At 34.3% G+C, this 13,661-nt stretch overlaps 1 protein-coding gene and 1 long non-coding RNA gene across 2 annotated transcripts in view; one reads left to right on the top strand and one right to left on the bottom strand.

Annotated features, from left to right (window-relative positions):
- Positions 1-516, top strand: part of LOC145248806 (uncharacterized) — a 1,198-nt gene extending 682 nt beyond the window's left edge. Inside the window, exon 2 of the long non-coding RNA XR_013863404.1 lies at positions 1-516. This exon is cut by the window's left edge and continues 178 nt beyond it. This is a non-coding gene — a long non-coding RNA (uncharacterized LOC145248806).
- LOC145248805 (vacuolar protein-sorting-associated protein 36-like) overlaps positions 1-13,661 on the bottom strand; it is a 109,108-nt gene that overhangs the window by 414 nt on the left and 95,033 nt on the right. The window contains exons 10-12 of the mRNA XM_080110457.1: positions 9,748-9,812; positions 5,435-5,519; positions 3,659-3,735 (exon numbers count right to left, since the gene is read on the bottom strand). Of these exons, the coding sequence (XP_079966583.1) occupies positions 3,659-3,735; positions 5,435-5,519; positions 9,748-9,812 (227 nt within the window). The remainder of the gene's footprint in view (positions 1-3,658; positions 3,736-5,434; positions 5,520-9,747; positions 9,813-13,661) is intronic.

Genomic DNA, 13,661 nt, shown 5'->3' with positions numbered 1-13,661 from the left:
ACACAAGGCATAGTTTCAAGTGAAAATTTTCTTGCCCCACAAAAATGTACAAAAAAAACAAAACAAAACAAAAAAAAAAAAACAGAATCATTTGAAGCAATGCTTTTGATGTTGTGCAAGATAAAAACTTCAAATATGGTACAACAAAAATTACTTTATATATAACAAAATTGTGATTCTGTAAGGCAATTAATGGAACTCCTCTTCAACAATACCACAATGACTACAAAAATAAACTCCGCTTTAATGTTCTTTCAGCTGTTAGAAATTCAAGTGTATGTCTTTCTCAGTTCATCCTTCTTAAAGTAATTGTTTGCATATGCAAATGAATACTACCTATAAAAACATGAACTAAAACAAGTTTTTTTTTTAGACTGAAAATTAAGTGCCTAAAACAGTATACACACTGCAAAGCTAATGGCCCTTTTTCTTTTATATATTTTGAAACTACAGGTGTTACATTTTCTAATAAGGGACAAAACAAATTGCAATAATTTGTAGGGAATCAAAAGCAAAGAGAAACTATTTTATCATATGTCCCTTGATCTTCAAGACCAATATTTGGTCTCATTCTCGGCTATCTAAACCGGTCATCTTTAATTGCATTGCACTCTTTGTACGGGTTCTTCACTATCTTTTCATTTGAAGCTGTTCATCTAGCATGTGCCGTGACACTCCATTAACTGACACTTTGTTCTTGGACAGTACTTCAGTTAATGTTCTTCTTCCCCAGCGAGCATTCAGTTGTTTCACTCACTACTTCCTCACCCACAGCGATTTTTGTTTGCCCCATATTCCACTCTCTCAAATGGTCAGTGAATATTACTAGTCATACACGAAAACAAATCAATGCAGCATTAACATTTCATTTTGGCCAGTTTTTGGTGCCATGTTATATCAAAAGATCACTTTTTTGCAGTAAAATTTGGTTTGCTGCTGCCACAGCTTTTATAGTGCCATTAATTTATATACCTATAAAGTTGATTTTTTTTTGTTCTGACATTGGCATTAAAAGTCTACTTTTTCTATTTAAAAATTAAAAACAAACACTTGATAAACTCAGTCATAGATATGCAAGCAACTACATGAAGGCCAACTAATTTGCATATTAGTTTGAAAAACGAGTGCATATTACTTATTTTTTATGTTTCCTTATTAGATGATTGATTTAATTTCACTATTATGCTGAATTCTATTTATGCATAGTTTCCACATAACTGCATATTAAAATGAAAACGTCTTAACATCTGAAAAATATATAAGTGACTTTGTTGGTATGTGTTGGAAAAGTATCTACCAAGCTCCTCTCTGAATATTTGGTCTACAAAGTTGAAATTTGATATATAGAGTATTTGGACCTGTAGCAGACTCTCAATTTGAGTTTAAGCCAGTGAAATAACTGCTTAGGGGTCAAAATTGGGAAAAAAAACAAAAAACATTGACATTGGCCTGGTATAAAAAAAATTGGCCTGTTATAAAAAAAAACATTGACATTGGCCTGGTATATACCTATTTTTCTACACATGTGCTGATTAAAAGTTATAGGTTAAACATTATTTCTTGTAGTTTTTTATGTAGGCATGGATTTAGGTCATATGCTAATGGATAAGACTGGATAGTTGTATGTTTTGGTTTCGATTATAGCTGATGGCACACAAGCCATATTTTTTTGCTTTGGAAATCTAATATATATATTAGGTACAATATAATAATTGGTAGAATTTTCATTATAGGTTATAGCTTTGGCATGGCATCAGAATTAATAAATATGAAATCTCCATGAATTAAAATATAATATTTAAGCATATTTTATGACTGAGCAACGCTCTGCTAGGGTTGTGTAGAAGAATGATTATTTTTAAAAATAATCTACTTGTTAACATATGCTTATTTCAGTACTGAGTGTAAACATGCAGCTTATTGCATGTTTTAGTGTTGCATTTTTGCAATGCATGCGAGTGACAGACCTGCTATCAGTGAGAGATGCTCAGCTGGGGGTGGGGGAATTGAAGGAGTTTCTGATTTTCGGTTCACTTCACTTACCCAGAAATTATTTTCTCTTTTGAAAAAAATGTGTCTCTTTAAATAGATATCTTGCTCTCAACAAGAAGCTCTAAGAAAAATAATATTTTTAGATTGCCAACAGATAGGCCTTTTTATGTGCCTAATGATACTATCTAACCATTATCTCTAATTGATATCTAGGTGGTCCTTCTAAGTAGTTGATTTGAGCTGACCAAGAAAAAGTTGTAAGATTTCAGGTCAAACCTGCATATATTTTAATGGGCAAAAGAAAAGCAGTTGGACATTCAATTTTTTTTTTTTTCTGGAGGCTGGAATCGGTTTAATCTTTGTGCCTCTTCAAGCAAGATGGGACCTTGGACTTGTGTTTTGCTTTGGTCAAGTTAAAAATCTTTCATTTTTGTAAGTCTGTTATTCAAAGAAAGAAACGAGTATGATTATAAACTCCAACAAAGAAACATGTTATTTGTTTTATACTGAAGTTGTGGTTTTGCTTGGAGGGAGAGTTCTTTTGTTACAGCACTGATTAAATTAAACAACTTCCAACCAGTACAATGAGTGACAAGATCGAAGCTGTGCAGTTGACACATGCATATTCATAAGACAATGAAAATGAACAAACTTCAAAAAGATCCTAATGCGACAAACATCTTCTGTCTCCATGACTTGATTGTACTAAGTATTATCTCAAGCATCACTATTAGAGGAAGCGATATAATTTACTGACCTCCAGTAGTCATTGGTCAATAGACTATTCATGTCTGTCAATTCACAGCATTTTATTAGAAAACAATTTTGGCTTCTATATTTTTATCACTGAAAAATTCTTCCATATCTTATTTTAAACTGAATAAACATTCCAGTGTGTGAATGGTGGAAGGGGGTAGCCTACCTGAGGAATCTGTTTTAAAATCTAATTTGAATCTCTAATTTACTTACTAATACTTTTAGGAATCATATAAACTCTTACATATTTCTATGTATTCAATTGATCAGATTATATTTCAACATGAAATAACCCAAGAACAGTCAACATATGAGGGTAAGCAACCCAAAAGATGAATAAAGTCCTATTATCTTCTTTTATGACTTATTTTGTAAACACAAATCCGAGTCATTGGGTTGGATCAAAGTGTAGACTCTATCCTAATTTTATTCAGTGTTTTTGCTTTTCTTTCTTTAATTGTAGAGTTCAGTTTGTTTATTTATTTATTTATTTATTTATTTGTATATTACTTCCGAATTATGTTTCATGGAATTGTTAATTTTTTTAACATAAAATTAATTTAAAACTATTGTATGGACAACTGATGAAAAAAATGAAAGAAACAGTGTTTGGATGAAGTAGTCAAAATGAGTCTTGTTAAGAGTAGGATTGACAGGATAATCAGGACTTCCTCCCTCAAATCTTCATAGATTTAAGGGACTTGTGGCTAATTTGTAAATGAAATATATTTTCTTTGAATTATTTATTTACAAATCAAATAAAATGTATATATTCATATAGAGTTGGATATTCACACATTAGAAACTAAGTTTGTGTCCAGTTTTTCACCTCATAAGAAAGCAAGGGTATGCAATTAAAAATTAAATTAAAATTAACAAAATTAAAAATAAAAAAATAAGATGAGCTTACCTTTCCTTAGCTAAAATAACTGAAACTCCAATTAATTGTGACAGTTCCTCGGCAGTTGCAGAACCTTTCTTCTTGACCTGAAAACACCATGTTGTGTATTTTATAATATTGTTGTATATAATAATGCTGTATATTTTTAATAAAAGACCATGCTACAAATAAAGTTGTCATGAAATAAATATTTTTAAAAAATTCAAATTTAATTCTAATAAACATAGGATCTGAGGGTGTATCCATAAATTATAAAAAAAGGTTAATTTTCAGGTGTCACTAGGGTATTTTTTCAAGACTTTCTTATGATTCAATTTTAACTGAATCCTTATGCTAATTGTCAATATTAGTGAAAAACTGAAGGGACATCTTACACAGGGTTTTATTTTTTGTTGTTTTTTTTTTTTCCAAAAAAAGTGCACAAGATAATCCCCCCCAAAAAACTTTTCTTCTTAGTCGCCTCTTGTGTACTAAAAAAAAAAAAAAAAAAAAAAGTGCACAAGAGGCGACTAAGAAAAAAGGTTTTTATTGGGGGATTATTTCCCTTGGACTGGGCACATTTTTTATTTTTTTCTCATCTTTCCCATGTAAATTTGTAATTAATGAATTTCAAATGTGGTTAAATACAATACTTTTACAGCTTAGGGTGTTGTTGTTATCCACAATATGAGTTGCTTCCTTGAGTTTTCTGATCCATCTTTCTTCTATGTCTAGTATTTTAACATCATCCCACATTGGGGAATGGGTGCCCACCTCTCTCAATATGATCTGCTAGGGCTGATTTTTCGATTTCTCTGTGTGTGATAGCTTTTTAGTGTTTTTCTAGTCTTACTTTGGGGGGCAGCATGTTTCACATTTGTAAATTTTCCCCAAATTTACATGAAATCTTAAACATAATGATCCCTGTGACACAATTTATCATGAGTTTATTTTTATTTATTTATTTTTTTTTTAATTCATGGAACACCCTCAGACCCACAATCTGATTTCTTACAACACAGAGCTAATCCTTTTTCCTTAGTTGAAAAAATATGGATTTTATACCCGACAAAGCTCGGTTTCAGCCACTGAAACATTGTGCCAATAACACTCAAGATGAAAGTAATTGTCCGAACAATCAAAACAATACAAATAACCTCAACCTGTGTCAGTATTTCTCCAGTTCAAAAGCAATATCACTATCAAAAAACTTTTTATCATACAAATCGTTAACTGCTAAGAAAGTTGAAAAATTATACATTAGGTCTATAATTCTTTTTTTAATAGAACTATTTCTCTTGTAATTTCATAGAAAAAATTTTCATATTAACTATGTTTCTTCTTATCTACTTCAGATGAGGTGATGTTTATTGAATTAAATACAGTATTAAATATCCTTTAGAATTTAAATCAGATTAAAAAATACAATTTATAATATTTCTAACGGCCATTATACACAAGCTGTCTGCATGATCATCATTGTCATATGCATATGATGTTCTATAAAATCTTTTATATGTAAGGCTTCGCTTATCTGCGTCTGTAATGTTTTATATGAAAGTATGAGTGTGTAACACTTTATATGTGACTATAACCATCTGCGATGTCATTTAGACGCCATTATGAGTGTTGCAACATCATTTAGATGCAAGTAAGAGTGCAATAATGTCATTTGTACACTTTAGACAAACGTTTGAATATCTTTACATATAAATATGAGCATCTTTGTATGTGAATATTCAAAGGAGTGAGATTCATGAGATTTTAACCTTTTTATTTTATAAAAATTTTTAAAGAATGCCTCACCATGTCCACAGTTTTTTCAATTGTTTCTTCTTCATTATGAGACCGACTTTGCAAAACCATGACACCACTATCAAATACCCGGAATCTAGGAAAGATTTGAAAAAGCGGAAGAAAAAAAAAAAGAAAAAAAAGGAAACTAATTGTTATTTGCATTACTTCAAGTTCAAACTGATATTCTTAATTTTTGTTTCGTTGCAAGAACCTTTCAACTACTAAATAATCTTTTTCAGGTTTGGATTGTATTCAACAACATCCACAGCTTTAATCTAAACCTCTTTTTTTTTTTTTTTTGTTCAACATGGGGTATCACCACTTATCAAGGCCCGGAAGCCACTCGGGGATAAGGGTTATTGTGTGGACAATAATCACTGGGATAATATCGTAGTAATAGTTGGTATTGGAGATTTGATAAAGTGTCTTACTTAAGGGGGGGGGGCGAGTAATCAGGAATTTGTTTATGTTGGACTTGAAGACATCCAAGTTGTAGTCAGGAGAGAAACAGGCAAACAGAAGAGAATTCCTCCTTGCCAACTATTCAGTCTCCACACAAGCCATTTCATTTTTATAGCATATCAGCTCCTTTTTAGATAATTTTACACAAATACATTATATACAAGTACTAGAACACAAGTTGCTTTTTATTCATAGCTGGGAGAATATCATGAGTTCATAACTCACCCAACAGTTAATTCATAATCAAATCTAATGGAAACTTGTCTCAGTGTATCAGTATTCAAGAATTCTGACATCTGACACACTAAATTATTGCTCCATCAGTTTCTTGCTTCTCTTTGCTTCAATTTTTGAGTCTTTAATCACACAATCAAACACTAGTCCACTATCTTGTAAATGCTAAACTTTCTGACCAATAGTATGGATTTAGTAGCAATACACATGAAAAAATTGAAATGTCTTAAAATATTTCTATATTGGTATATATATAGAAAGAGCTTGATAAGCTAACAAAGAATCTTTTTAAATTAAAGGATCTGTTAATTTTTTTTTGTTGTTTTTTTTTTTTAGACGCTTATATGTAGCTTACTGAGGAATTTTGTTTGGTGGGGAGCTTGCCACTTGGACAGTGTTATTGTTAGGGCTACAGGTTTTAGGAGGAGGAGGCTTGCCACTCGTACCTAGGGTTAGTAGTATGAAGGGTGTTTTTTTTTAAGAGGGCGTTTGACACCCATATTTCTGGTTAGTGGTTCATAATTATTGGCTTTTGAAAATGTTATGTCTTAGATTTTTAACATCAAATTACTTTTAAATATGTAAACTTATGAGGAGTGTGAAACTTTACAAGAATTACGACAAACAGACAAAAATAAATTTTTATTAAAAACAAGTGACGTCACTCACAGAAAACGTGATGTTTGGAAGACTAAGTATTCTTTGCCCACCTATTTAAATATCAAAAAACACTTTTTGCTAAAAGCTGACAAATCGTTCACAAATTTTGGAGAAATTTGGTTTTTATTTTCAATTACATTTCTTGTCTAAGTGATACATTATTTCTTTAAACTTTCTAGTTTAAGACAGTTTTTTTTATTTCTCTACTTGGATGTCGGGCCAAGATCACAGTGTAGTATTCTGATGCTACACACCTTTTCTGTCCTGTCAGTGGAAGAGAAATCCTTCATGACTGAGACAATTATTTTTGTTCCTATCCAGATTGCCCATTTTTGGGAAACTGGATTTTCCCCACATTAAAAACCGACCTTGTGTCTAACTCTGCCCTCATGGGTAGGCAAGTAGGAACGTCATTAGAGACTGAGCACCCCCTACAAATACTTAAATATTGATTCTGAATTAAAAAATTTTTATATATATATATATATATATATATATATATATATATATATAATTGGGTAGATTTAGTGTCCATTCGATTATAATCCACTGAAAAAAAAGACAAAAAAATATTGTGGGTGGTGGGAGGTACTGCTCACATAAGTGTAGCAAAAAAAAAAAAAAAAAAATCATTTCAAATTTTCAGTTGTTCAAAACAATGTTTGGCATAAAGGGCTTCTTACAAAAATTAAATCCCATGGTATTTCTGGACGAATATAACATAATCAGATCCTCCCTAGACAAGAGAAAAATCCAGGTTGTCCTCGATTTAATGGCCATACATCTAAACATGATATTAATGCAGGTGTGTCCCAACGATCAATTCTTTAGACCTTATTTCTGATATTCATAAATAACCTTCCTGATAAAATTGTGTTCTAGATGGATAAATAATATGCCTTGTTTCAGGGTGAAAATGGGTATTTAAAAAAAAAAACAAAAAAAAACAATTAGATCTGATAAGATTTGAACTTTGCATCATTGATTCCATAGTCTGTTATTGTATCTATTTGGCTAATGTTCCTTCCCCTCCTTTACAAGTTTGACAATCCATGTCTGCTTAATTTACCAGTTTCAGTTTTGTATTTTTCTATTTATTTGCTTGGATTGGAGTTTAAGGCTTTGTTTTCTTCATTCTTAAGACAATGGATATCCTCTGAAAATGAAATAAAGTGGCATAATTTGCACCTTCACATCTGAACAAAATATTTTAATATGCAAGTATTCAAATGAGTGAGATTTTCATTATTTTATCTATATTTTAGGAAAAAATTTTTTAAAGAATGCCTCACTCCTTTCATCTCCAGACAATGGAGATCCTCTGAAAATAAAATTACTTCTAGAATAGGTCCTAAAGCCTTGGGCTTTAGAGTTTATTCTATTAGTTGTCCAGAAGTATTGTTACTGCTATGAAAATTAACAGCAAAAGAAAAATAACTAAAAATAAGCACAACTTTGTCAAATATCGCACACGTAATGATGTTGTATCATTTTGCACAACAAAAATGACAGTTTTCATACAGACTTTCTGAATGTATCCTGTACCTCTATAAGGCCACCATTCGCCCATGTATGGAGTATTGGTGCCACATCTGGGCTGGTGCATCTGCTACTAGTCTCTCGCTCCTTGACAAGATTCAAAAGAGAGTCGCAAACCTGATAGGCACTGAACTGTCATCTAAGCTTCAGCCTCTGTCCCATCGACGAAATGTTGCATCCCTCTGCCTTTTCTACAAGTATTTTAGTGGTGAATGCTCTGACGAACTGCAATCACTTGTGCCCCCACGATGTGAGCACCCTCGACAAACCCGACAGGCTGCTAAATCCCACCCCCACACTGTAGAGATCCCTAGATGTAAAAGATCTTTTTACTCCAATAGTTTCTTTCCCAGAACCGCTAGACTCTGGAATTCCATTCCAGGTCCCTGCTTCCCCAACAGTACTGACGTTCAGAAATTCAAGTGTAACGTGAACCGACATCTTGCTACCCAAATCCCACATAGTACCCCAGTAGTTGTTGCCCCTGATAGTAAACCCCTACACTAAAGTGGCAATTTGCCTTGTTTGGGGTGAAAATGTAATAAAAAAAATAAAAAAATGTAAAACAATGAAAGTGAATAAACTGAATTCATTACATCTTTTATATTACATTGTTTGAAAAGGAGGGAAAAAAAAGTAATTGTACAAGTTTTTGGCTCATCTATATAAAATACAGAAAATTATTGCTCTTTTATTAATTTGTAGCTCTTGTAAAAATGAGTAAACTGAATCCAGTGTACTCACTTTGAATTGTATTACTTGTCCCTCTATTATTGTTACTTCTTGTTAGGGATAACAAGACTTCCAAACCTTCCTACACTATTTCATCCATAGCTAGGATGAAGAGATGCATTCATGCCTTTCTTAAGGAAAGTAACTATCATTAGTTTCATACCTTGGTCATTTATACACTGATTTACAGATTAATTCGCATTTGAAAGAGATTTTTGTTACATACAGCATCTGGTTTTCACAAATAGTCACCCTTTTAGTACTGATCATACTCACTATTACTGAACTGCTGTGATCTTATGGGAACTTATGTATCAACATTATTATAGGTATATATATTAATCTAAGTTGTGATCAGGCTCAATGTTGCTTAACTTTGGTGATTTGATAAAAACTAATGTTTTAACAAAATTTTGCTTTAACAGAATCAAATCTTATTTATGCTAACAAGAAAAATAAGGAATTTGTTTAGCGAGAATGAATAGAGCATAGAACAGAACAGATTCAGTTAGGGTTCTTAGGGTGTTGATGAGGGTGATAATGGATACTTGGAGGAAGCACAACGGTTGAAAGTGCTAAAAAGAAAAGGACATCCTTAAGTAATACAAATAACACAAAAAAGTCTGGCATAAAAACGAGAGAGAAAAAAATCCAAACTGAAGAATGCATTTGTATAATTGCTAGATTAGCAATACCTGATATTTAACTTGAGAGACTCCATGATTTCACATGCATGCAGAAGATCTTCTGGAGACAGTAGCTGTTTGAAAACAAAGAAAAGAGAAATTGCATGAGTTTCTGATGTGTGTGTGTGTGTGTATTAAAATATAAGTTGTCATAAGAGAAAATGAATTATTGTCACTATTAAAAGTGTAGACATATATACTCTCTATTACAAATATTATATACTTAGAGACACACGCACAGAGCTCAGTGCCTTCTCAGGGAACTTTATAGTACAGAACTTACAGTTTAATAGGTCAACACTGATGGTTTTAGGGTTTAAAAACACAATCTGCATCACAATCATCTCTTTCCAATTTAGATTATGATTTTTAATCAGTTTAACAAATCACTAAGAGCAAAAAAACAATTTATTCAATTATAATGTAAGCATATATGCCTCTTTGCAACCATACCAATAATTTAAATAAGCCAATTTATTATGATTTAAAAAAATTTTTTTTTACAAAGACACAAAATGCAACTTAAAAACATGATCTAAACTGTGCAATGCTTGTTTTGTTTAAACAAGCATAAGATTGACATTTAAATTGTGTTGTCAGGTTGTCTGTCACTAATAGAATGAAACCTATTTTTTTTCTCTTCATTTTATTACATTTTCACCCAAAACAAGGCACATTGCCACTTTGATATATGGGGCTACTATCAGGGACATAAGCTACACAGGGTACTATGTGCGGAGTTGGGCAGCAAGATGTCGGTTCACATTAAATTTTAACTTCTGCATATCAATACAGTTGGGGAAGCAGGAACCCGGAAGAAAATTCCAAGGTCTAGCGGTTCTTGGGAAGAAACTACTGGAGTAGAAGGCTCTCTTACATCTAGGGATCTCAACTGTGAAGGGGTGGGATTTTGCTGCTTGTCGGGTTTGTCGGGGGTATTTACATAGAGGGGGTACAAGTGCTTGCAGTTCGCCGAAGCATTCACTGTTAAAGTACTTGTAGAACAGACAAAGAGATGATACATTTCGATGGGACAGAGGCTGAAGCTTAGATTACAGTTCAGGACCTATCAGGTTGGCGACTCTCTTTTGAACCTTGTCTAGGAGTGAGAGACTAGTAGCAGATGCACCAGCCCAAATATGACAATACTCCATACATGGGTGAATGGTGGCCTTATAGAGGTACAGGATACTTTCGGACGTTAGTAGCTTTCTAGCATGATAGAGAGAACTTACCTTTTTCGCAGCGGTCCTGGCAATGCTCTCAATGTAATTGTTCCAGCTCATGTTACCTATGAACGTTAGGCCAAGGAATTTAAAAGATGTACTTTCAGATAAAGAGTCTTTGGCCATTGCTATTGGTGGTAGAGAAGGTTTCTTGTAGTTATTGAAGGAAACAAGTTTAATCTTGACAGCATTGAATGTGACCATCCATTTTTGTCCCCATTCCACTACAGATTGGAGGTCATCTAGTGTTTCTGCCATTTTAGATATGTGTTCATTTGTTTTCCTGTCGTGTCTGTTATAGAGCATGGTGTCATCAGCATATATACCCATCTAACAGACAATTTTGTCAGGGAGGTCATTTATGAATATTAGGAATAATAGAGGTCCAACGATAGACCCCTGTGGCACTCCCGCATTTATATCATATTGTTTAGATGTATGACCATAGAGGACAACCTGGATTTTTCTCTTATCTAAGAAGGATTTAATTATGTTAAATATTCTTCCAGTGATACCGTATGATCGGATTTTCCTGAGAAGACCTTCATGCCATACCCTGTCAAAAGCCTTAGATATATCTAGAGCTACTGCTCTACCATCCTCTGCTTTGTCCAGTGAATAGTATATATGCTCGGAGACTCCAGTCCAGATGTCTGCTGTGGCACGGGCTTGCCTAAATCCATATTGTTGGTCAGTCAGAAGTTTAGCATCTGTAAGGTGATAGACTAGAGCTTCGTTAATTATGGACTCAAATATTTTGGTGAAAAGTGGAGCAGTAATTTACTGGGTCAGTTCTTTTGCCATAATTCTTGAAAACTGGTACTACAGAAGAAGTTTTCCAGCAGGGAGGAAAGCAAGATTCATTAAGGCATTTCTTTTTTTTTTTTTTTTTAAATTTTTTTTTATTACATTTTCACCCCAAACAAGGCACATTGCCACTTTGGTGTAGGAGGCTACTATCAGGGTCAGCAACTACTGGGGCACTATGTAGGGATTTGGGCAGCAAGATGTCGGTTCACTTTGCACTTGAACTTCTGCATGTCAGTACAGTTAGGGAAGCAGGGACCTGGAATGGAATTCCAGAGTCTAGCGGTTCTGGGGAAGAAACTACTGGAGTAGAAAGATCTTTTACATCTAGGGATCTCTACTGTGTGGGGGTGGGATTTAGCTGCCTGTCGGGTTTGTCGAGGGTGTCTGCGTCGTAGGGGCACAAGTGTCTGCAGTTCGTCAGAGCATTCACCACTAAAATACGTGTAGAACAAGCAGAGGGATGCAACGTTTCATCGATGGGAGAGAGGCTGAAGCTTAGATGCCAGTTCAGGGCCTATCAGATTGGCGACTCTTTTTTGAACCTTGTCTAGGAGCGAGAGACTAGTAGCAGACGCACCAGCCCAGATGTGACAACAATACTCCATACATGGGCGAATGGTGGCCTTATAGAGATACAGGATACTTTCAGGTGTCAGTAGTTTTCTAGCACGGTAGAGAGAGCCTACCTTTTTTGCAGCGGCCCTGGCAATGTTTTCAATATAATTGTTCCAGCTCATGTTTCCTGTAAACGTTAGGCCAAGCAGTTTGAAAGATGTACTCTCAGACAGGGAGTCACTGGCCATTGCTATTGGTGGCAGAGAAGGTTTCTTGTAGTTATTGAAGGAAACAAGTTTAGTCTTGGCAGCATTGAATGTGACCATCCATTTATGTCCCCATTCCACTACAGATTGGAGATCATCCTCTAGTGTTTTTGCCATTTCTTTAGATATGTGTTCATTTGTTTTCCTGTCATGCCTGTTATAGAGTGTAGTGTCATCAGCATAGAGAATGGTTAATTATGGTCTTAAATATTTTGGCGAAAAGTGGGAGGAGGCTAATGGGGCGATAATTTGATGGGTCAGTTCTTTCACCAGAATTCTTGAATATTGGTACCACAGAAGCAGTTTTTCAACAGCCCGGAAAGCATGATTCATTAAGGCATTTGCTATAGAGTTTGGAGAGAACTGGAGCTACTTCGGCTGAGCACTTTTTTAATAGCACAGCTGCGATGAGATCAGGTCCACACGCTTTTGAAATGTCAAGATTTTTTATGATAGCATGCACTTGAGAAGGGGTGATTTTCAGATCGTCTAGTGTGGTGTCTGTCCGCAAAGGAAAATCAGGGAGAGGTGGTTAGAAGGGTCCAGTGTGGAGTTGGAGGCAAACCGACTGGCAAGCATGTTAGCCTTCTCGGTTGCTGAGCAAACAACTTCATGATTGTTGGATAGTGGGGGATGTGTATTGCCCATTATTTACTACACTGTTGTAGATTTTCCAGAAGTCATGGGTTCCTAATTTCTGTGCTTTGATGCATTTTTTGGTGGTTTCAGTAAATTCTCTCTTAGTTGTTGCTATTTCTTTCTTACAGTTACTTCTGGCTTCTATATTCTTCTGTCTGTTTGAACTGCACTTATGTCAGTTAAATCTGCGGTACGCATGCTGCCTTTGCATGATGGCAGCTTCACAAGTAGAATTAAACCATTGAGGAGAGTGGGGCTTGCTATAAAATTTCCGCGTGGGAACATGTGCTTCAATTTTGAACCATTCAGTGGTCTCATTTGCGCACTGTTCAGCAGGAAGTGAAAAGATATTTCGCCATGGGGCATCTCTGATGAGATCTCTGATGGCTTCCCAGTCAGCCTTTTTATATCGTTGTTTTGAGCAATA

Source organism: Euprymna scolopes, chromosome 27 (assembly GCF_053919585.1).
Source record: "Euprymna scolopes isolate OS-2025 chromosome 27, ASM5391958v1, whole genome shotgun sequence".
Lineage (NCBI taxonomy): Eukaryota > Metazoa > Mollusca > Cephalopoda > Sepiida > Sepiolidae > Euprymna > Euprymna scolopes.
The sequence above is the reverse complement of the archived record's forward strand: the minus strand, read 5'-3'. Positions and strand labels throughout refer to the sequence as shown.